At 38.9% G+C, this 25,671-nt stretch overlaps 1 protein-coding gene across 8 annotated transcripts in view; it reads left to right on the top strand.

Annotated features, from left to right (window-relative positions):
* KBTBD2 (kelch repeat and BTB domain containing 2) overlaps positions 1 to 25,671 on the top strand; it is a 31,955-nt gene that overhangs the window by 2,966 nt on the left and 3,318 nt on the right. For 2 of the 8 annotated variants that reach the window (XM_083377868.1, XM_083377875.1), the window contains exons 1-3: positions 15,279 to 15,448; positions 19,840 to 20,364; positions 24,994 to 25,159. In XM_083377868.1, coding sequence (XP_083233994.1) covers positions 20,195 to 20,364; positions 24,994 to 25,159 — 336 coding nt within the window. In that variant the 5' untranslated portion in view covers positions 15,279 to 15,448; positions 19,840 to 20,194. The other 6 variants (XM_083377873.1, XM_083377869.1, XM_083377872.1 and 3 more) reach the window with 6 other exon arrangements.

Genomic DNA, 25,671 nt, shown 5'->3' on the forward strand with positions numbered 1-25,671 from the left:
AAGGCAAGGGAGAAAAAGAAAGATATGCCCAATTGAATGCAGAATTCCAGAGAATAGCTAGAAGAGATAAGAATGCCTTCTTAAATGAACAGTGCAAAGAAATAGAAGAAAACAATAGAATAGGGAGGACCAGAGATCTTTTCAAGAAAATTGTAGAGAGATGAAGGGAAATTTTAATGCAAAAATGGGCATGATAGAGGACCAAAATGGCAGGGACCCAACAGAAGCAGAAGAGATTAAGAAGAGGTGGCAAAATTACACAGAAGAACTATGCAAGAATGAGCTTAACGTCCCTGATAATCACAATGAGGTGGTCACTGACCTCGAGCCAGACATTGTAGAATGTGAAGTGAAGTGGGCCTTAGAAAAGCTGAGCAACAACAAAGCTAGTGGAGGTGACAGTATTCCAGCTGAGCTATTCAAAATCTTAAAAGACGATGCAGTAAAAGTGCTACACTCCATTTGCCAGCAAATTTGGAAAACATCAACAGTGGCCACAGGATTGGAAAAGATCAGTTTACATTCCAATTCCAAAGAAAGGCAGTGCCAAAGAATGTTCAAACTATCGCACCATTGCACTCATTTCTCATGCTAGTAAAGTTATGCTTAAAATCCTACAAGCTAGATTCCAGCAGTATGTGGATCGAGAAGTACCAGAAGTACAGGCAGGATTTCGAAGAGGCAGAGGAACTAGAGATCAAATTGCCAACATACTCTGGATGATGGAGAAAGCTAGGGAGTTCCAGAAAAACATCTACTTCTGCTTCATTGACTATGCTAAAGCCTTTGATTGTGTGGATCATAACAAACTGTGGCAAGTTCTTAAAGAGATGGGTGTACCAGACCAACTTATTTGTCTCTTGAGAAACCTATATGTGGGCCAAGAAGCAACAGTGAGAACTGGACATGGAACCACTGATTGGTTCAAAATTGGGAAAGGAGTCCGGCAAGGCTGTATACTGTCGCCCTGCCTATTTAACTTATATGCAGAGCACATCATGAGAAAGACAGGGCTAGATGAATCAAAAGTTGGAATTAAGATTGCTGGGAGAAATATCAACAACCTAAGATATGCAGATGATACCACTCTAATGGCAGAAAGTGAAGAAGAACTAAAGAGCCTCTTGTTGTGGGTGAAGAAGGAGAATGCAAAACTTGGGTTGAAACTTAACATTAAGAAAACCAAGATCATGGCATCTGGCCCTCTCAATTCCTGGCAAATAGATGGGGAAGAAATGGAGGTAGTGACAGATTTTATTTTTCTGGGCTCCAAGATCACCGCAGATGGGGACTGTAGCCAAGAAATTAAAAGACGCTTGCTCCTGGGGAGGAAAGCCATGGCAAATCTAGACAGCACACTAAAAAGCAGAGACATCACCCTGTCAACAAAAGTGCGTATAGTCAAAGCTATGGTCTTCCCAGTTGCAATGTATGGCAGTGAAAGCTGGACCATAAAGAAGGCTGAGCGCCAAAGAATTGAGGCCTTTGAGCTATGGTGCTGGAGAAGACTCCTGCAAGTCCCTTGGACTGCAAGGCGATCAAACCGGTCAGTCCTAGAGGAGATCAACCCTGACTGCTCTTTAGAAGGCCAGAGTCTGAAGTTGAAACTCAAATACTTTGGCCACCTAATGAGAAGGAAGGACTCACTGGAGAAGAGTCTAATGCTGGGAAAGACTGAGGGCAATAGAAGAAGGGGACAACAGAGAATGAGGTGGCTGGATGGAGTAACTGAAGCAGTAGGCGTGAGCTTAAATGGACTCCAGAAGATGGTAGAAGACAGGAAGGCCTGGAGGAACGTTGTCCATAGGGTCGCGATGGGTCGGACACGACTTCGCAGCTAAGAAGAAGAAGAAGAACAACCCCCCTGTAATTGTTGCAACAGAATGAAATAATGATTCCATTAATGGAGTGTTAAACAACCACACCCCAATTCAGTTGTTGCAACAGAATAAACAAACATTTCTATTACTGAGATTTTAAAGAAAGCACTACCAATTGAGTTGCTGCAATAGAATAAAACATTGCTATTAGTGGCATTTTAAAGCAAGCACCCCCAATTTCATGGCACAAAATGAACCAAAATTTCTATTACTATGATTTTAAAACAAGCAGCCCCAACTGAGTTGCTGCAGCAGAATAAACCAACATTTCTAATACTGGAATTTTAAAGCAAGCCCCACCATTTACTTATAAAACTACCTTTTTATTAGTAGAATTAGAAAGCAAGCAGTTCCAATTTAGTTGTTACAACAGAATAAAACAATATTGCTATTAGTGGCATATTAACGCAAGCAGCTCCAGTTGAGTAGTTGGAACAGAAAAAAACATTGCTATTAGTAGCATTTTAAATCAAGCACCCCCAATTTTGTGATAGCCCTCAGAATGAACCAATATTTTTATTACTGAGATTTTAAAACAAGCACCTCCAATTTTGTTGCTGCAACAGAATAAATCAACATTACTAATATTGGAATTTTAAAGCAAGGCCCACTATTTACTTATAGGAAAAAAAATAAATTTTTATTAGTGGGATTTCAAAGCAAGCAGCTGCAACTGATTGCTGCAATAGAATAAACCAAGCTTATTAGTGGGATTGAAAGCAAGAACCCCAAATTTCATAGTGACCCACATAATTAACCAAAATTTCTATCATTGGAACTTTAAAGCAAGCACCCTCAATTTAGTTGCTATAACAGAATGAACTAATATTCTTATTAGTGAGATTTTAAAGCAAGCACCCCAAATTGTTTGTAGCCAACAAAATAAGACTAAATTTTTATTAGTGGGATTTTAAAGGAAAGCCCAATTAGTTACAGCCAATAGAATAAAACAACACATCTAATACTGGGATTTTAAAGCAAGCAGCCCCATTTACTTATATCCAATAAAATAAAATATTTCTATTAGTGACAATTTAAAGCAAGCATCACCAATTTAGTTGCTGCAACTGAATAAACCAAGATTTTTTTTCCTGGGATTTTAAAGCAAGAAATCCCAATTTAGTTGAAGTCAACAGAAAAATTAACATTTTTATTAATGGGATTTGAAAGAGCAACCCCAATTTACTTATAGCCAACAAAAAAATTTCTATTATTGGGAATTTAATGCAAGCAAGCCCAATTAAGTTGCAACAGCAGAATAAAACAATGTTTCTATTAGTGGAGTTTTAAATAAGCACCCCACTTTCAGTTGCTGCAACAGAATAAAGCAAAGCTTCTAATACCTAGGATTTTAAAGCAAACACCCCCAAATTAGTTGTAGCCAACAAAATAAAACATTTTTATTACTGGGATTTAAAAGAAGGAAAGCCCAACTTAGTTGCAGTCAACAGAATAAAATATGTCTATTTTTTTGAAGCAAGCAGTCCCATTTATTTATATCCAACAAAATAAAATATTTCTATTACTGGGATTAAAGCAGACACCCCCAATTTACTTTCTGCAACAGAATACAATATTTCTGTAATTGGTGTTTTACAGCAAGCCCCACCATTTGCTTATAGCAAACAAAATAAAACTACATTTTTATTAGTGGGATTTGAAAAGCAAGCACCCCCAATTTAGTTCCTGCAACGCAAATATTTTTATTAGTGAAATTTTAAAGCAAGCGCTCCCAATTTAATGACTACTCAGAATGTAGGGAAATGTCTTTATTGGGTATTAAAGCAATGGACTCCATTTTAATTGCAGCCAACAGAATAAACCATAATTTCTACTACCAGAATTTTAAAACAAGCACTCCCAATTTGAGACAACAGAATAAGCCAACATTTCTATTACTAGAATTTTTAAGCAATCAACCCCAATTTAGTTGCTGCATTTTTATAAACTAGCATTTTTATTACTGGGATTTTAAAGCAAGCACTCCCAGTTTACTTACAGCCAACAAAATAAAGCAACATTTCTATTATTGGGATTTTAATGTAAGCAAGCCCAATGTGGTTGCAGCAACAGAATAAAACAATGTTTCTATTAGTTATAAATAAGCACTCCCCATTCAGTTGCTGTAACAGAATAAAACAAGATTTCTTATACTGGAATTTAAAAGCAAGAACCCCCTTTTACTTATGGCCAACAAAACAAAACAACATTTCTATTACTGGGATTTTACAGCAAGCTCCCCCCCCCCATTTAGTTGCTGCGACAGAATAAACCAACATTTTTATTAATGGCATTTTAAACCCAGCATCCTCAATTTCGTAGCAGTCCATAGAATGAACCAATTTAGTTGCAACCAAAAAATAAAGCAAGAAATCTAATATTGGGATCTAAAAGGAAGCACCCCATTTACTTATAGCCAACAAAATAGAACTACATTTGTATTGCTGGGATTTTAAAGCAAGCACCCCCCAATTTAACAGCCTCCCACACAATAAAGGAAAATTTCTTTACTGGGTTTTAAAGCAACGAACTCCAGTTTAGTTGCAGCCAACAGAATAAACTATGATTTCCATTACTGGAATTTTAAAAGAAGCACTCCCAATTTAATTTCAGCCAACAGAATAAACTAATTTTTATTATTGGGAATTTAAAGCAAGCAACCCCAATTTTGTTACAACCAACAGAATAAAGCAAGATTTCTATTACTGTGAGTTTAAGTCAAGCACCCCACCCCCACATGTTGTGGCCAACAGAGTAAACCACATTTCCACTATTGGGATTTTTAAAACAAGCATACACTGACTTTAATGAGTTGCGGGTGGGTCAGCTGGCTAGGTTCTTTGCTTTGAAATCCCTGAATGTTGCAACCAACATAGTAAACCATATAGAATAATATCCTGGATTTATAGTTCTCAATTAGTACTGTATACACAATGCCATTGTTTATGAAAGCATTGCAAAGAAAAAGCAAATGTTTGTTTTATAAGGGATCAAAACTTTTCCACACCACATAGAAATAATAATAAAGCAGAGAATCTTTTGAAGTAAGGAGCCATTGTCAAAAGCTAATCAAGCACTTATTTAAAACCTCCCTTCCTCCCTTCCCTCTTTTAAACTAGGTATTTCTACTTGCAAATAGCCCTCAAACCTTGAACAGAAGCTCTTCTACAGTATTTTGACTCCAGCCAAAGACACAAACTGCTACTATGTTGACAACAGCCCAGCAAATGAACTAAATGAAAAGGGCTCTCATCTTTCTTAATAAGCACAGGTCTTCCATACACAGCTGAAACTCATTCTTATAATTTTCTCATAATTAGCTTACTGCTTGTTTCTATGTGGAATATCAATATACCTATCTTCATAGAGTCTATGGTGATTAGGTTGAATTTTAGAATACTGTCCCACTTTACTGCATAAAGTAGGAGAATATAGAATTACTTTTTGTTATCTTTTAAATTCAAGCTTAATCTCAATGGCTGGTCTATATGTTACTATATCAAGAGCTTGGTTTGTACACTAAACTAAACTAAACTAAATTAAATTATATTTTGGTACCTCCTTTCCATAATGCCAATAGCAATCTGTGTTCCTCTCTCCTTTAAAAAAAATATTGTGGATTGGGCTCAGAAGGAAAACACAAAGGTTGTACAGGTTTTTTAACCAGATGGAGAATCTAAGAACATTACGGGTTTTTTTATTTTAATATACTCATTTCTTTCCACGGATGGTATTATATGTGGAGTGTGATGATTAAAGTGTTGGCCTGGGACCAAGAGTTTCAAGTCTTGGAAAATTCCTAGTCACTATCTCTTTGATCAACCTACATAACAGAGCTGATCTGATGAGCAGATAATCAGGATGGATGTGGATTTAGTCTTCTTTCCTTATAATAAGCTAAACAATTTGCACAGTTGCCGACTATCTCCTATACACACCCAATTTTGCTTAAACTTCTACACTAATGTTTCTGTTCCTCCATGGCCTTGGTCTTGTAGTTCTGCTTACTTAGAGACTGTTCTGTTCTGTGGGGACTGCACATCTTGCCTTGCACTCTACCCACTCTGTGATGGAACTAATACAATCACAGTAAAATTTACAGTTTGCATTAAAACTGGGTGCATTTTTGAAATCCTCTATTTGCTTCATTTCTGCTACGAAAAAAAGCTAAACGCTTTGTCATAGAGGCAGGAAAAATTCAGCTGGATTTTTAAGAGAAGCACTGGAAAATGCTACACTTGGATTGTGCAGATGTTGCATGTCCTAGGGCAGAGGCCCCCAACCTTTTGGACACCCAGGGACCGGTTCTGTGGAGAAAGATTTTTCCGCAGACCAGAGGGGCATGGTTTTGTGTGCTGCCTGCATCCAGCAGATGGGGCTTCACTTGTTTGCGTGGCCCAGTTGCTGGTATGCCACGGCCTGGTGCCAGTCCGCAGACCAGAGGTTGGGGACCCCTGTCCTAGGGCATAAGTCATAACGCAAAAATGGGCAAACAATTCCCATGCATGAGAAGAGCTCATACTTTATAGGGTACATCATGCTGTATCTAGTCATTGGTCTCTTTGAGTTCCCATGTTGTTGAATGAAAACTTCACATGCATAGCCCTCTTGTTTGAGCTCTTGTTTAAGTGGCAAATTATAATTTATTCTAACTGTAGCATCTTCTTGTGATCAGCACATAATCATCATATTGGAAAATTGTAGTCTACTCTTGCAAAAGCAAAAAACCTAGCAGACTTTCTATAAAAGTCAATGAAAACCAGACTGGGCTTAAATCCAAGCATTGTAAGGTATGCAAATGTACATGTACTGAAGACCCCTTCCCAAATAAAAACTAATAGTAAAAACTTTCATGTCATGGGAGAAAGAAAAGGCATTTCTCAAGTTCAGTGTGAAAAATTTTGCTCTCTCCAATTTGTTTAACAAAACAAAAACACCAAAACAAAATAAATTGTTGCCACAATTTCTATCTCACTCCACCCTGCCATCAGCTTTTATTTTAACTTAAAAAGTCTGAGTTGTTTCCTGGGGAGTCTTTGATAAGGACTGGAAAATCAGTCCAAACTTGGGATGTAGGAGCTACCCTACAAAATAATCCTTTTATTTAGATAGCATTTCTCTTTGTACTGGAAAAAAATTAAATTGGATACATAAAAGTCTGCTATGTAATCTGAGGTTTTTCATAATATTCAGTACACAACTAGAATCCAACTGACGGAACAAACAAGCCAACAAAAATATTTTATTACTTACACAGGTAATCCTTACTTAATGACTGGTCGGATGCCTTTAGAAGTTATGACAGACACCTTCAAAAGGTACTTATGATCCCATTTCAAAGTTACAGCTGCTGCAGTCACCCTTATGACTGGCTACAGGGATGTTGCAGTGCCCCCCCATTTTTCCACCCCATCCTGTCCTGCCAAGTCCCCACAGGCCTTTGACCTGCTTTCCGCCCACCTGTCATCCATCACACACTTACCATTTGAAAATCCCCAGACATCAAGTTGGGTAAAGAGGGAAGGCGACCTGTTCCTGGGCCAAGTGGTGGCCTCCCAGATGAGGCTGCCATTTTCAGCATGATTGTAATTCTTTGTGGTTGTGCTGAAAGAGCGACTGCTTTTGGGAGGTTGCTGTGCAGCCCAGGATGAACTGTCCATTCTGCTTCCCCAAAGCAGTCTGTGCAGCACTGAGGAAACCTCCAAAGCTTTCCATAGTGCTGGGCAGACTGTGTTACAAAAGCAGAATGGAGTGTCTTATCACTGGGCTTCACAATGGCCTCCTAGAAGCACCACCATTTTCAGCATACTCACAAGAGTCTTGTGGTCCCATTGAAATGGTGGCTGCTTCCAGGAGGTTTCCATGTGTCCCAGGGATGGACCATTTCATTCTGCTTTCCTAATGCAGTCTGCATAGTACTGCAGAAAATATGAGAGCTCCAGAGATCTTTAAAAGATAAGTGATGGTGCGCGGGGAGAAAGCCCAAATATTGCAGTAACTGGAAGGGGGGAACAAGCCTGCAGACATCCAATGGTTAGAAAAAGGCCTGCAGGGACTGGGGGGTGGGTGTAAAAGCCTGTTGGAATCTGCTTTATGTGGGGAAGATGTGCAGGTTGTCATTGGCAGTGGGGAAGCAGACCTGAGGGTTGTGGGACTCCAAGAAGTAGGAAGTGGAGTACAGAGTGTCTCAGGGTGAGGAGGGCCTTGGGAGACTATGGCAGGTGGAGCTGCATTACATTAGACCTCCACTACTCCTGAGGTACCCAGTACTCCACTTAATGATCTACATATTTGTTTAACAACTGCATCAGGAAGAGTAGGGGTGGAGCAGTCATTAAGTGAGGCCCTCTGGCTTAACGGCCATCATGCCTTGTGACTGAACTGGCTAGGTTCTTTACAATCACAGGTCAAGGATTACCTATCATGTGAGAACAAACTAGCTTCTTTATTGCTCAAGCCTGTTTCACAGCAATCTTCTCATACTAGCACTTTCTGTCTATAAACAGGTATGAGGTGAATCATACAATGATCAGAGTGCCCCACAGCTGCTCTTGGTAGGTGTTTTAATATTCGGTAGCAGTGGTCTAAAATATTCTTGCCTCTAGTGAGACAGCTAACATGCTGAGTGTTCAGTCAGTTGTTCAGTTAGCAACTATTCAAAGTTACAGCTGACACCCCCCAAAAGTAATTCTGACCCAGTTCTGGTTACATTTGCTGCAGCAAGTGCAGCATTCTCGTGGTTGTTTGCCCTTATGACCTACCACAAGGATACTGCAGTGCCCTTCCACCCTCCTCCACAAATTAGATCCCTTGGGCCTGCTTTCCTCCCCACTAGGATCTATATTCTCCTCCTAACCTATCTTTTGAAGTTCTCAAGAAATCAGAATGGGGAAAGAAGGCAGGCTACTACATTGCTGGGCCATGCTGCACAATACTAGAAGCACACAGCATTTTCTTACAGACTTTTCTGGGATTGCACCATGCAGTCCAGCAATAGAGTGGCTTGCTTTGCTTCAGAATGCTGCAGAACTTGCATTAGTGAAACAAATCAGGCCACTTCATTGCTGACTGCATGGTGCGATCCTGAAATGACTACCATTTCCAAACAGCCGCATTGAATTGGGATTATGGGGCACATTGAATTGGGATCCAGCTGTGTGGCCCAGGGTATCAAGATTGAACCGGTGTGTGTGCCTGCAATGTACCTAACAGAACCAATGAGTCTGAAGGCAGGGACTCATGAAGAGACCATTCGGTTCATAGTAACCCCAAAAGTGGCAGAGACTATGATATTGGGGTTGGCATGGCTGAGAAAGTGGAACCCAGTTGGTTGGAAGGACAATAAATGGCACTTGAGAAGCAAAGCAGGTGAACGGCAATAAGGAGGGGCAACCCAAAAAGTTGTTGATCCATTCTTAATGAGGAAGGGGGAGGCAGAACCCATTAACATACTGGCTGAGATTGAGCAAATGGGCCTGAGCATCCCAAAGGAATAGCAAGACCTAGCAGAGGCATTTTACATTTGGGGAATCCAAACTCCCGAGAGTGTTTACTTGTTCTGGATGCTGATGGACTGAGCGGCCTTCATTCCTTCCCTAATTAGATATCAACGAAGTAGACCATAACCTTATTTCTTGGTAAACTAGAAAAATGTGAGATAGACAACATCACCACCAAATGAATTTGTAACTGCCTGACAAACTGTACTCAATGGATAGTCCTTAACGGTACTACATCTACATGGAGGGAAGTAAGCAGTGGGATATTACAAGGTTCTGTCTTAGACCCGTATTCTTCAATATCTTCATAAATGACTTAGGTGAGGGAATAGAAGGGAAATTCAACAAATTTGCAGATGACACAAAGCGTCCATGAATAGCCAACACCTTAGAAGACAAGCTCAGGTTCCAAAAAGATCTTGACAGACTTGAACAATGGGCCCTATCCAACAATATGAAATTTAATGTGAAGAAAAGCAAGGTTTTACACCTTGCCAGGAAAAACCAAAGGTACAAGTACAAACTAGGCAAAACCTGGCTCAAAAACAATAACTGTGAGAGGGACCTTGGAATCCTAGTGGACGATCACTTAAACATGAGCCAGCAGTGTGTGGCAGCATCCAAAAAAGCTACTACAATCTTTGGTTATATAAACAGAAGCATAGAATCAAAATCATGTGAAGTATTAGTACCACTTTATAAATCCTTAGTAAGACGGGGTCAATTTATTTTCCAAAGCACCAGAAGGCAAGACAAGAAACAATGGATGGAAACTAATGAAGGGAGAGAAGCAACCTAGAACTAAGGAGAATCTTCCTAACAGTGAGGACAATTAACCAGTGGAACAGCTTGCCTTCAGATGTTGTGGGTGCTTCATCACTGGAGGTTTCTAGGAAAAGACTGGATAGCCATCTGTCTGAAAGGATATAGGACAGACATGTCAAACACAAGGCCCGGGGGCCGGATCCGGCCCGTGAAGTGGTTTCATGCGGCCCACGAAGCCATCCTGGAAACAGTGAGGGAATGGCCCCCACTGCCTTGGCCTTGGCCCAGAGACCCTCCTTCTGCCAGAGACCCTCAGATCTGTCCCACTCCTGCCCAGGCCCCCATAGGCACCCTTGATGTCAATGATGTAGAGCTGGCCACGCCCACCCAGTAGGCCATACGCACTCTAGCCACGCCCACCCAGTAGGCCACGCCCACCCAGGCCACACCCACCCAGCCCCTTGAGGGCAACCGCAATGCTGATGCGTCCCTCAATGAAATTGAGTTTGACACCCCTGATATAGGATCTCCTGCTTCAGCAGGGGATTGGACTAGAAGACTGGCAAAGTCCCTTCCAGCTCTATTCTGATTGATTGATTGATTGACTGATTGAGATCCAGGTTCTTGTGATCTTTAAAACATAAATGGGTGATGGGTAATGGGGTGAAAATGGAAGTCCCTGCAGGGATCTAGTGTAGGGACCTAGTCAGGAAGAAAGGCCTGTGGAGACAGGTGGAGATAGAAAAGTAGGCTGAAGACTGTCGGGACCCTGCGGGGTGGGATGTGGAGCACAGGGTGTCTCAGGGTTGGGAAGCACAGGACTGGCTGTGCAAGGCTTCCATGGACACCCTCACCCCTGAGATACCCTGTGCTCTGCTTAATGACATATACACTTGTTTAACAACCATATATGGGAAAGTAGGGGGTAGAGGTTGCTTTGCAGGGCAATCTTGCTTAACAAACATTGCAACATGCAATTGTAATGGATAGCGTCATTACAGTCATAGGTCAAAGAGTACCTGTATATATGTAAGAAAATTAATATGAAATTCAAGCAAACCATTCAACAGGTAGAGAGAGAGAGAAATAAAAAATATAGTCTTCTGTTACTTAAATATTCTTAATTAAAATGAAGATAGATTATTGTGATTGTGATGGCATAGTAGTACAGTATTTGTATACAAAATCTTTGGTTTCAAATTACAGCCTTGCTTTGATTGCCCAATGATTGCAACTGCTTATTACTCCACCTTGAACAACATTCAAGAAAAAAAATGCAAATTTCAGTAGAAAATTTGTTCACAAAAAGAAAAAAGCCATAGCTTTAAAACCTTTTTCATTCTTCCATTTCATTCTTGGTATTAAACTGTGCAAGCTTCAAAATTCTTTCAGTGTTGGTGTAAAATGCACCTTGAATTTCATCAAAGCTCTGAACAAAGGTGTTTCTTTTAGTACCCTTAATGGAGTTAATTTTGCTTCCTGGCCAGATTACAAGAAATGTTTTTTGAGATAGTGTATAATTGGATTCTGGATTTCTTTCAAAAGAACAAATTTCTTTCAAAAGTTGTGCCCAAGAATATTTGTAGTCCATTTTTATTTTTATTTTTTTCTTCTTCTCCTAATAAAAATATCCCCAAAGTTTCAGTTAAAAACAATTAGAGCATACAATACTGAATAGAGTTGGAAGGGATCTTGGTGGTCTTCTAGTCCAGCCCCCCCTAACCCTATATCATTCTAGCTAGTTGTCCAATCATGATTGCAAGGGGTTTCATTGCCCTCCTCAATATACAAATCACCAAGTATTTCAGGCAAATCAAAAAGCATTTATTAAGGGAGGGAGGTCAAATGTTTTTATAGAATACAGAAAAATGATACATGTGTAGCTGGGAGGTCTGCTTGTGGGCATCCATCAGATTGGACAGGGAGCAGTCTGGGTCTTATTTCATCCTCTAATCTGACCCTAGAAGAAAGAATGTCAGGGTGGAGGTAATCCCAGAGGTGATCTCCATAAGAACCTCATGGCAGACTCAAGGAAGAATCTTGGTTGGGGTCTGGAATGTTATTCTCCCCAGTGAGACTGAAGGACCGAATGCTGTTGGGACAAGTCCTGCCATTCCTGTCGTGTTGCTCAATACAGGGGAAGAAAATGATTCTACTCACAGAACACCCAACTCATCCTAGAGTGGCTGGAGAGAGCTAGAGCCAACTTTGGAGGTGGTGACACCTGTTCTCAAATGACGAGTTCAATGTGGGATCTGCCCAACATTGAATTTGTTTGCAGAAAGAATAGGCCATTCTGAGAGAGTTTTCAAGAGATTCCTTTAAGTGACTTGGACAAAGAGCATCTGGGAAAGTTAAAGAGGACAGCATCCTCCAGGAATCTCAGAGCCTGTATGCCTCTCCCATAGTGGTGGTCTGAAAGAAGAATGGGTCCCTGAGAATTCTGAATCAGTACAGTATCCTCTGGATTGAAGACACACTATATTGCTTATTGAGGGCGTAGTGGTTCAGTGTGCTGGACCTGAGAAGTGGCTACTACCAGATTCCCTGAATCCAGATGATCAAGAGAAAACTGCTTTCATTTGCCCCTTGAGCTTCTATGAATTCAATTGGATGCCTCAAGATCTATCAGGGGCTACAGAGACCTTTCAGTGACTTATGGAGTAGATACTAGGGGATAGAAATCTGCTAAAGGTCTTATTGTACCTAGACAATATCACTCTCTTTGGTGAGACTCTTGAACAATATGAGGAGAGTGCCTAGAGAAGGTCCTGAGTAGCTTCATGAAGAAAGGTTGAAGCTATCCCTAGAGAAATGCCAAGTTTACCAAACATCCATCACCATGTACCTCAGGCACATTGTCTCTGTAGAAGGGATATCGACTGATCCCACGAAGCTTGAGGCCATCATCTCCTGGCCCAGACTCCAAACCGTGGCTGTGCTGCAATTGTTCCTGGTGCTTTGCTCATACTGTTGGACATTTGTCAAGGGGTTTACTAGAATAGCCCATCCCCTCAACGATCTGTTGAGGAGTGAGGAAGCTGATGAAGTGTTTGACAGTTTAGACCAGTTCTGCCAGGATAAGGACCCAGGAAGTCCCTGGAGTCAATTCAAGCAGAATGGATAGAGCAGTGTGAACTGGCCTTTGACCAACTGAAGCCTGACCTATGGCCGTTTTGGCTCATGCAGACCCAAACCGGCATTATGAGTTACATGTCAATGGTAGCCATGATGGCCTTGAAGGGGTATTATATCAAGAACATGATGAATATTTGAGGCTTTGTCAGCAGGGTCCTCTCCCCAGCCAAGAAGGACTAACCCACTCATAAACTAGAATTCTTGGCATTGAAGGGAGCAGTGATTGATAAGTGGAAAGACTAGGAAGGGTCCAGTGACCTGTACACAGTCCCCCTCCAACTGTGCCAGGTGAGGAGGGAGACAGAAATGAGGATGAGGGCTGTATGAACTGGTTGTGACTATCTGACACAAATACTGGATCGGCATGCTTAGATCAGAAGTCCCCAAGTTTGTGCTTCATGCTTGGGAATGGGAAAATGTCCTTGGGGAGCCCGCAGTAGAGGACTGTGAGCATCCATGCAGCAGCTAGAACAGAATAAGCCACCAGCCCGAGACCCCTGAGCCTACTGTACCTCTGGAAGAAGACCCATTAACCTTGGCTAAGTCTAGAAAACTGAGACCAAAAATACATACCCTACACAGATTGATAAATGACACTTTGGGCCATAGCATGGAGGAGGTGGTACTTCAATGAGACAATGGAGGAGGAGATGCCTGACATATCCTCTGACACATCCACAGACCCCATTGGTAGGAAATGCTGTAGAATAAGTATTACTTCACTGACAAAAGATGTCCACTGTACATATAGATCACTGGCGAACTCTTTGGTGGACCAAAGAATTTTGGGCAGAAGGACTGTGTGGTTTTGCAAAATATGCAAAATACAATCAGCCCTAACCAAGCCACCTAACGATATAAATCAAAATTTCATTCTGGTATAGAATTGAAAGGGTTCCAGCCACCTGTTTGACAGCACCTCTAATTGCCAGTGCAAAAGATACATCTCAAGCTTCTGGTGTAGGGAGACACCTCATGAAATGAATAAGGCTTCTAATATCGTTTGAAAGTACAGGTTGCGTACAATGCTAAACTTTAGCTAAGTCTCACATTGGATGTAAAGGTTTTGGGAAGGGATGAACTAGCAGCAATAACCCAAGTATTCTTAACTAAAGTTGATAAAACAAATGAGATCATTGTAGATTTCAGAAAGAGCTGGCATAGTCACACTCCACTCAGTATCAAAGATGCAGCTGTAGAGGTGGTCAACAGTATTAAATATCTGGGGGGTGCAAATTACTAAAAATCTGAATTGGTCTCTCCACAGGTCATCCTTAGACAAGTGTGCAACCTGCATCTGTATTTCCTGCATCGGATGAGGAGAGCACATCTTTCTCCTCCTGTCCTGACCACTTTTTTCAGAGGCAGGATTGACAGCATTTTAACGAGCTGCATCATTATCTGGTTTGGTGGCAGCAGTGCCTCAGATAGAAAGTCCATACAAAGAATGGTAAGGACAGCTTAGCTTCCATTCATAGGAAGCTCGGTCCCTGGTATTCAGAATGCTGCTTATAAGCGCCATGTGCTTAGAGTTCAAAGCATTGTTAGTTTCTGTTACTGTCCTCTGGGAGGAAGTTTCAAAGTATTTCTAGTAGGACTACCAGATTCTGTAATAGCCTTGTTCCCTATGCCACCCGTTTGGTAAACTCCCAAGATTTGTTTTTCTCGCCATGCATTTGTATACATAACCCAAACAAGACCGTTGTTGCTCTGTGTCATATATGCGAGTACATGCATAATTCTGTATTTATTTATTTTTGTCATATTTATTATCGGAGGTGGTGACCCTTTGAATCCAACCAAATTTCATTTTAATGTATGCCAATTAGTGTACATTCAAAGTGACAATAAAGTTATTCTTCTATTCTATGAGAGAGAGAGAGAGCGCGAGAGCGCGAGCCTCAAAGCACAATAGTCACACGCATGCGCACTATTGGAAGAAACCGCTTTCCCAGTGTAGGGGGAAAAAGACAGAACGCGCAAGCGCGGCGGGGAGGGGAGGCGGAGCTACTCCTGAACAAGGAGGTGATTTCTTCGTCTTCGTCGCCCGCCCACGTCCGATTCCCTTGTTCGGAGTCTGCGCTAGCCTGGGATCGAAGAGCTCCGAAGGGTGCTTCTTGCGCGTTCGGTAGGACTCAGCGGACGTCAGGGCGGGGGAAAAATGAGGTGAGGGTGCACGCAGTCGCCGTGCGTCCCTTCCCCAACGGTCCCGCCGCCTCCTTCTCCATGGCCGGGAGGAAGCTGTGGGGTTGAAGCAGCGACAAGGCAGGCCGGAAGCTGGGGGGAGGGAGCGGGGACTCGGTTTCTTCCCCCCCCCTCCTGCTTTCCCCCTCCTCCGTCATCTCACCTTTCCCTTCTGCAGGCCTTGCTCGGTGAGAGTGGTGGAGAAGATGGTGTGGGGCCTCTTTATTCTCTTTCTTTGATTTCCATTCCCGCTTCTCTGTGGCGGCTGTGACCTGTGAGCAGCCGCCTGAGGAAAGGAGGAAATGGGTGCTGGGAGCAGCACCGGCTTTTACTGAGTGGAGCGCTGGGGAGAGAGGGAGGTTTAAGTAAGTTGGGAGAATCGCCTTTTATCTGCTTTGCGCTTAGGGTACCGGCTGAATATATCCGGCCCTCCGGCTTGTTTTATCATCATGCAGGGCAACCTGGGTGTTAACATACGTGAGATCCTGTTGTGGGCAGCGGCACCGCTGTTTCCTGGCTTCTTCCTATGTCATACTGCGGCTAAACCCTGACACAAGGTGCTTTGCTCCAGAGTGGGTGACAGAAGTGATTTTTGAGATGTGTGGCATGGGGCTGGAAAGGAGAGAAGCTAAATAACTTGGTTTGCCTGGCCCTAGAATGACATTATGGTGGGGGATAAGTCAGGGTACCTTATTGCTTTTAAAGTGATATCTTGTTCTGCTCTGCAAAATACTAAGTTGGCTATACTCACCTGAAACTTGCCCAGCTGCAATTAGAATAATTCCTAGCCCCCCTTAAAAGAAAAGCAGGTAGGGTGGGTTTATTTGTCATTGTAGCCTCCTAGTGACTATGTAATAATTTTGCAGGAGGATTAGAAAAGGTATTTTCCACTCTTGGGGAGGGGAAAGGCTTGTTAATAAAAAAACAATTATAATTAATAATAAAACCACTAAAGCTAAGCATAGCTACTTTTTAATTTTTTTGACCAGAAGTAATCAAACTGTAATGGGAACTTAGTATCCAATATGGTATGGTCTATTAGATGTATAAGAATATTGGATAGATTATATAGTGTTGTACTGGGAATAGTAAATAAGTTCTAGAATGTACAGTATTTTTCTAGGGTAAAAGTTGTGTAATGCTAAGTATTTTGCATTACTATTGCCCTTGCTTGTAATTTTATTAAATGTATCAGCAGATAATAAAACTAAAAACAATGCTAACAAAGCTAAACAACTGAATAGGAACAACATAGGAACAAATGTATTTCAAAAATACAGTTAAAGAGATTTAGGTTTTGATGATTACTTACTTTCTAAGCTCTCTCCCCCCTCCCCTCTAATGTCTGCAATTTATCATTTTTAAGTTTAGCCAATTTGCTGGTGGTCTATTTCTAATTAAATTATCATTTAGCAATAATGCAGGTACTGTTGCAACATTCATACTGAGTTTTAAATGATGTATGGGCTCATTTACAAAAACAGTTGTCCTACAGAAGGGAAAGTTTTAACCGGAATAAAAAATGTAATAGTGTGATGGAAAAGGCAAGTTTGCAGTTTTGGGAACTATTACTTCAATATTTTTGATGGTTTTATTTCTTTGAATTAGTGGTAATGTCTGAAAAAAATTATTCAGTCATTTAGATAATTTTTGTTCTGTGAGGAAAGATGAGAGGCACAGCTAACAAACATAGATATTAGAACTGTGCAGCATATAAGCTTTTAAAGAGCAACTGTTAGCAATGCCTTAAACCAATTGGTTATTCTCTTCAGTGTGCTACAAAGGGCAGCTGTACAATCTCAGGAAAAGAAGTAGCTGGTTTAATGGGTTGCTCTCAGTGTGTTCCAAAGGATCTTTTTCCTCTCAGAATTGCATAGCCTCAATATTGTTGCTTCTCTGTCTCGTATAAAAGCAGCTCAGCCTTTTTCAGTGTTCCATTGGTCCTGAAAAAAGTGTTACATTTCATAAAAACAGTTCTTTAAACATAACTTTATTACCATAACTTTGAACAAAGTAGGACTGTTTTATTTAGGAGCAGAGAGGGTCTGAATCACTTTTCTGAATCATGTGTGAAGCATGCACAGTCCTGGTACTCATAGTGCCTTTGCTGCCCAGTGTCAAAACAAGGCATAACCTGCTTTCTTGTGCCAAAGAAGATGATTGAAGATGCCTATTTGGGGGATGTATGGCAAAAATGTATTTGTGTGTCTTAGCTAAAAAAAACTAGATGGAAAAATAAGGACTAATCATTTTGGCAATAGAATTTTTCAAGGAGTAAATTATTGAGTGGAGTTATTCAAAATGACTCCACATAGTAGGGCTGATTATTTTCATAAACCTTCCCAGAACATCATAAACACTAATCTTGATTACAGAGGCTGTTGTAAAGTTACAGCGTTATCAACAAATGATATTTGTAGCTGAAGGTTAACCTGAGAGGTCCTTGGTGGTCTCTGAGCTTGATTGTTTTCTTGCAGACGTTTCATTACCCAAACTAGGTAACACCATCAGTGCTAGTTTGGATAATGAAACATCTGCAAGAAAACAACCAAGCTCAGAGACCACCAAGGACTCCTCATTGCAGTGTTGTGCACGCTTTCCTATTAGTATGCATTGAGAGAAATATTATATACAAAGACAATGAGTAGGATTAAAAGGACTGTAAACTCTGGCTTGACTGTCAAGCCTAAATTGGGTTTAAATAAATTGGTATTAGCTGAATTAAGGCCATTTAAAGAATCTATGCTATCTTGAGAAAGTTCAGATGCCTATCAGAGAATGTGGATGGATAAAACAAGTTGTCAGGGCATGATTCTCTGGTTCTGTATTTCCAATACAGATTGTGTTGCTGTACACAATTTGTCCTGCTGTGACCTGAAAGATCTTTTTAAACTGGCCTCCAACAAAGTTAAACATTCAGATAGTTAAGCCCACTGTGCATTTATTTATTGATTTTTTTTATTTCTTAGCTGAAAGTATTGCATGTAGCACTTTCTCTTCCATTTTTTTCTCACAACATATAACCTGTAAGGGTAGCTGAGGGCTAGCTACTTCCAAGTGATTCAATAGGTTTTTATAACTGAGAATAGACAAAATAATTTATATTCATTTTGATTTATAATTCCAATTATGCTGTAAATGTTCTCTGGTTCATTTTGTACAGTAAAAATGCTATGGGTTTATTTTATTTATTTCACATATGTGCACGACAACCTGTGACTGTTTTTACTTAATATTCAAATGAATATTAATATGGATAGAAGGAAATAATTGCATATTCATACTTGAAAAATCCTTTCAATATCTGTGTATTTGACTAATTATATAATTTCAGATACTGTATTCTTGGGGAAAAGGAATGATGAAATGAAATGAAAATGAGTTATCTACACTGACTCAAATGCACTAGTTAGATCAATTTCAATCTAAATTCAAACTTTGTTTATGTATTGAACTGATTTGGCTGTCCTTGTGAGTAGCTGTCAATTTTCATGAATCTCTCAGTTGATTTTGGTACTAAAATTTATGGCATTTTTCTTTGTGTTGAAGAGAGGAAGATGCGATTATCATATTGAAACTTCTCCAAACTGCTGGAAAACTTCTGCTTTACAGTGTAACACTTAAGGGATGCCAAAAGGACCCTTACGTGTTCTACATGCCTTTCTACATCTACTTTACTGGGAATAAAGAACAGTGATTTAGGCTAAAATTTATTTGGTATTTGATGATACCTAATTCTATTTTTTGATTTAACTCTGATCCTATTGAGGCAATGAAATGTTTGGTTGAGAATTTTGTGGAGCTATACACTATAAATCACAGATATATCCCAGCAGACTCTGGAGAAGGCAGGCATGGCCAAACTTTTTTTTACAATAAATAGTAATTATATTTTACAAGGAATATTGATGTTTTGTCATATTTTAATGTGATGCTGAATCACTGCAGTGTAGTCCTTCCTCAATTAAAATTCTTGAATGTTAAATATGTGAAACTAGATAGTTAACTTTCCATTTTATGACTTTGGAGTAATACTTGATTCTAAATCAAATATGATCTCTGTTGAAGTTTGTGGTCAGTTTACATTTTTTTTAGAACAACCTTAAATCAGTGTCTAAGGATATTTTTCCAATGAAATTAAAAGCAAAGCTGATTGCTTTTATATACTATGTACTGCTTATTTAGTATCTCAATTGTAGTTGTGCATATTCCTAATGCATTGATCTTGAGAAAGTATTGAATTCCCTCTGCGGCTGTTCTTCATAAAATAAACAGATTTTTGTAGAAAGTGGTATACCAGACACTATTTCAGGCAAAATCGTAGTTGATTGGCTTAGAAAAAAATATGACATGATTTTTTTTCCCCTTTCTAGTTGCAAGTCATTGTTAAGAGATGGTTCAAGAAAATCTACCTCATAAATTCCGTTTGTTTGCCCATATGCTGGATCACTGGAGATCTCAACAGGAACTTGTCAGTTATTTTTGAAAGTCTCAGGAGAACATATGGACATCAGGTCAATGTATTACACTCTAGGAATGGTAAAAATATGAAGCATTCTCAATTCAGCAGGCCAATGTATTGCCCATAAGTGTGTTAAGAAAGCTTAAAAACATTTCAAACAGTACTCTCTATAGTTCTTAATTATTCAGGAAATGGTAGCTTGATCTCTTCTGAAATCAATTGACCTTCTCTAATCTTGTCTTGGAGATATTAAATGGAATGCAATCATGTCTACCCATGAAGGAATACAGATCAACACAGACTATGCTGTCGCTTTGTTAGAACAGTTAAAATCATTCTATGAACAGCAATTGCTAACTGACATTGTTTTAATTGTCGAGGGCACTGAATTCCCATGTCATAAGATGGTTCTTGCAACATGCAGCTCTTACTTCAGGTATGTGTTTATAATAATACTTTTTTTCCAAGAAATATGTATCCCAAATATATCTGAATAGTACGATTTATTAAGTGGATTCTACCACTAACTTGAAATAAATGAAGAATTAAAATTATGCAGTTTAAACTCAGGTTAACAAATATGGAAGAATTGAACTAATAATGCATGTTCAGGGTTATTCTCAATGTGGAAGATAAAAATGGGCATCAAATACATAAGATTTATTTGAATATAGTCATGTAGTGGGGGAGGAATAGGCAAATTTTTGCTGTCCCTGTGCATCCTTAGAATTTCAAAACATCTTATACATCCTCTCAGAAGAAAACTGGCAACATTGCAGCCAACAAGTCCTCAAATTTGTCCATCCATTATGTTATCTATCTTTCCAGCTCAAGTTTACCTTTTTACTGGACAAATGAAATGTGTACACATATATCACACTTTATGTGATATCTTTAACTGTTGACTTATCTGACTTGTCTCAGAAACAACTCATGAATTTGGTGGACAGTTTTATTTTAAAATGAGTATTGCATTTTTCCTTGGATTCATATCTGGGATGTCTGCTAAAAGTAATATTTGGAGCTGAGATTAAATTTATTTTGGTTTTAATTAAACTAAAATATAGTTAATGAGTATTTTCTAGTAATATATTTAACTCTGTCATGTTAAAATTACAATTTAGTAACAGGTTTTGGAGGCTTCTGGGATCTCTTGAGAGGGCAGTTTCTGTTGTAAATGAAGAAAACAGTAGTGTTTAAAATAAATCTCAAAAAGGTAAAACTTAAATCTATAGAGAAATTGAAATAGAAAGCTTATCTTTACTAGGGATATAACATATTTTGGAAGAAAAGTTGATCAGTAGAAACAAGTATTAGGCAACGTGAAGACCAGACCAATTCTAAGGTTGAAAACAAACAGACTTGACAACAGATTCCCTTTTGAACTAGAATGGGATACTATTAATACAATATAAAACATCCGTGAATTGTGAAGATTAATATTCTCTGAAGTATATTAATAGCAATAGCAATATCATTTAGTCTTGCATAGTTCTTTTAAGCTCCATAGTGCTTTATAGCTCTCTCTGGGTAGTTTACAATCTAAGCATTATTTGTATTTTGCTCCAACAATCTGGGTTCTCATTTTACCAACCTCAGAAGGATGGAAGACGGAAGTCACCCTTGAGCCCCATCATGATCAGACTTCAGGTTGTCAGCAGAGCAATACTGCATTCTAACCCCACCACCATTTAGAAGGACATTCTGCATATCCTGAGATTATACGAGATATAGTTGGAGATAGTGGCTTAAAGTTTATTCACCTGCATGCCTAGTAATTTTGTATAATATTTTGCATCGACATAGGCCCTCCCTTCCAATCAGGGAACTGTACAAGGTAACTGTAAAGTTATTTGATAAGCTTTGTTTTGAAATAGTTGCAGTGCTAGCTAAGGCCTGGTCCATATATTCTGCATTGCTTTGCAAGATATTGGGATAGAATATTTTCTTCTATGGCTTGCTTCCTGGTATGGCTGAGAGGAAAATAGGCAAAGTATCTCTGGTAAAATGGATTCTAGTTTTTTCTTCAGACAAATTTTTAGTTTATTCAAGGAAAGTTAAAATATAAAATGCCAAAATATTTTAAAAAGACAAAAGTATAAAAACAAAACAAAGAAAATTTTGAAAAGCAAAAGTATATTTAAAAAAGAACAAGAAAAAAGAGTTAACACATAATATTTTCCCTAGTTGAATATATTAGTGTTAGTTTCCCAACCCTTGTGAAATAAGCAAAAAGAATTTTAAACTATTAAACTACTAAATCTATTTACAGATGGTTAGCCAGTCATCTATATACTATATTAATAACAAAATGGTTAACAAGAAAAACAATAATAAACAAAATTATAAAAGTAATAAAAATTATTAACAGTAATAAAAAAACAAAATTGAAATTCCAAAACCATCTTTTAACAAACTGTTATTGGAATCAATTTGTAGAAAATTTACCATGGCTTTAATCTCAAATCATTCCAAATATTAACCCTAAGCAGTTTTGGACAAATATCCACATTTGTTTCTTTATATCCCCTTTTATCAATTGTTGATTGATTGAATACAATATGTCCAATTTCCAAAGCCAATCTGTTTTCCCCAAAAACCCCCAGATAAGATTGTTGCTCAATTAAATATCATAATTCCATTTCCCATTGTGCTTCCAACCCCATAAAAAGCCATTTGCCACTTATTCACCCAGAGAGTTATCTGCTATATTATATAAAAGCACAGTGTTGAGCTTCAGGAAGGTGTATGAAGCTGACTCTGTTATTTCTAAGTCTATATTTCTTCCTGACTGTTTTACTGCTGGGAAATTATATTTGTTCTGAATGTTTTTCTACAGTCTGTGTTGTTTCTGAGTCTGTATTTCTTTCCACCAAATCTGCTACTTTAAAAACAAGTTCTTTTGGTGGGTTTAAAGTATTTGGGTCGGTTTCTTCAGAATGTTTTACACAATATTTATGAGTTCATCAAAACTTTTAGAAAAAAAATCAGCTAAAGATTGCATGTTGCTAGCTAGTCTCCTCCTCTCTGTAATCTGATATGTTGTTGCTCATTGGAGTGGATAAATAAAGCAGGGAACAAGCAAAGAAAACAGGGAAGATATTTTTGGACTATTGTGATCCAAAATAATTTTTCAGGTTAATTAAATACAAATGCTGAGAGATGTGCTGTGTTTCCATGTGGAAAAGCGAAAGTTGATAAGATCATTCAAATAAAAAAAGAAAGCAATAACAACAAAAAACCAGATAGAATCCAGCAGGGGTTGAAATAAATCAACATTCAGCCAACCAATTAACCTTTAAAGATAAGAACAAAAACCTTCAATGGAGTTAAAAATTGCAGGCATGCTTACGAAAATGTTCTGCTGGTAGGAAGAGATGTAACAAAGACCATTGGTTTTTCAGCTACTCCCTAAAGGAGCTATAACCTTCCAGGATTCCCCCTCCCAAGTGGGCTCACATCCACCCAAAAATCATGTTTGATCATTCCTAAGTGGCCCTATTCTAATCCAGAGGGCAAGGCTGCCAAAGAATCAGCTCTGGTAACAAACACAACAGATCGTGAGTAAGAGAAAGAAAGCTAAATGTCTATGGAGATTCTCAGTCATCCAGGCCATAGTTATCCCAAAGATGCTTTTTTGTGAGGCAACTGCACTTCCTTGTTTTTCTTTGAAGACGTTTCGCCCTCACAAATTGAGCAACGTGTTATATGCAGTACAATGCAGTGAGCCATGTGCAGATCTGTACATTGGGGAAACAATAACTTCATAAACGTATGCCATAACAGGAGAACAAACCCATCAGGACAAGAGTCAGCTGTCCATCTGCATTTAAAGGACAAAGACCACTGTTTTGAAGATAGCAAAGTCCACATTTTGGACAGAGAGATCCGCTGGTTTGAAAGAGGGTTCAAAGAAGCCATCTACGTCAAAATTGAACAGCTCTCTCAACAGAGGGGGATGGATCCGACATCATCTATCTCTAGTCTACAGCACAGTCCTTTCAGCAATTCCAAGAAGGCTCCACAGCCATTTGTGCTCTCAGGTGACCCTGAAGACACAGATAAGCTTTCAGGTAGCTTTAATGACTTGCTAAAATAATGCAAATGTACACTTGTCTGCAAGGAATATAAATCCTTTCATTCCCCACCATCCAGTCAGAGCTGAAGAAGGTTATTGGATGAGAAGTGAAACATCTTCAAAGAAAAGAAAGTCTAGTTGCTTCCTGAAAAAGCATCTTTGGGAGAAAGAAAGCTATTACTCTTCACAGCCATTTTGGGGAGGGGTCAACAGATTCTAGGTTTCTAAATAAATGTGAAGTCAGAAATATAATATGAACTAATATGAACAAAATTGAACAGCTCTTTATATAACTAATCTTCCATTTATGACTACAATTGAGCCCCAAATTCTGTTACTAAGTAAGACAGTTAAGTGAATTTTGTCTCATTTTACGACCTTTCTTGGCACAGTTGTTAAATGAATCACTGCAGTTGTTAGTAGCATGGTTGTTAAGTGAATCTGGCTTCCCCATTGACTCTGCTTGTCAGAAGGTCGAAAAAGTTGATCACATAATCCTGGAACTCTGGAACCATCATAAATATGTCAATTTCCAAGTGTTTGAATTTTGATTACATGATCCTGGGGATGCTGCAATGATCGTAAGTGTGAAAAATGGTCATAAGTTACTTTTTTAGTGCTGTTATAATTTTGAACGGTCACTAAATGAACTGTTGTAGTTCGAGGACTACCTGTAATTAATTTTTGATAGCCCACTGAAAACAATAGAAACATTTGTCTATTTTAGCACTGAAAATAGTGTGTAGTAGTGAATGTTAACATTCCTAAACCAGAGTAAAAATTGGTGGTGTATGGATATTATACTGACTTTCTAAAGTGATTGATTTTCAGTGAAATTATGAGACAATACAACTTGGAACATACACATTTTGAATCAATAATTTTACAAGATATTCATTATATTGAATGCTATCTACAAACAATTTTTAGAATACCAGAGCAATTAGATAGGAACTAGAGATGACTACATTTTTTTTTATCATTCAGGGCAATGTTTATGAGTGGGTTGAGTGAAAGCAAGCAAACACATATTCATCTGAGGAATGTGGATGCAGCCACTTTTCAGATCATAATAACTTATGCTTATACGGGTAATTTGGCAATAAATGACACAACTGTTGAACAGCTTTATGAAACAGCTTGTTTCCTACAGGTAAGATTGTTTTTTACTAAGTTTTCTAAGACATGTTTTCCAAGTTATATCTTTCATAAAATTGAATAGTGTAAAGTAACCTGCAAGATCAATAGGAAAAAATGGAAACAAATTCTTGAAATTCCAACTACTACTCTTCTGTTGAAACAAGTAATTATTGTGCAGATTTAGATGCCTATGACTCACAGTAAATGTCATGACATCTCCCCTTAATACAGAGATAATAGAAAAAAAATATTGCTTACTGAGAGGTTAACAGTCTTTTCAGTAATAAAAATGCATAGTGGAAAATACCATTTGTTGGTACCAAAATTCATTGTGACCAGCTAAAAATTCATAAACGAATAGACATTCTTGTATTATTTGGGAAAGTTTGAGTAAAGATAAGAACTCTTTAAGGTTCACCTCTTGGAAAGAGACTTAGAATGTGCAGAAATGTGTATGAGATTCTTTTGTTTTGTAGCATTAAAGCAGCTGTGTGGTTTTCCAGGCTTGTTTTCCCATCAAAGCAA

Source organism: Vipera ursinii (assembly GCF_947247035.1).
Source record: "Vipera ursinii genome assembly, chromosome: Z".
NCBI lineage: Eukaryota > Metazoa > Chordata > Lepidosauria > Squamata > Viperidae > Vipera > Vipera ursinii.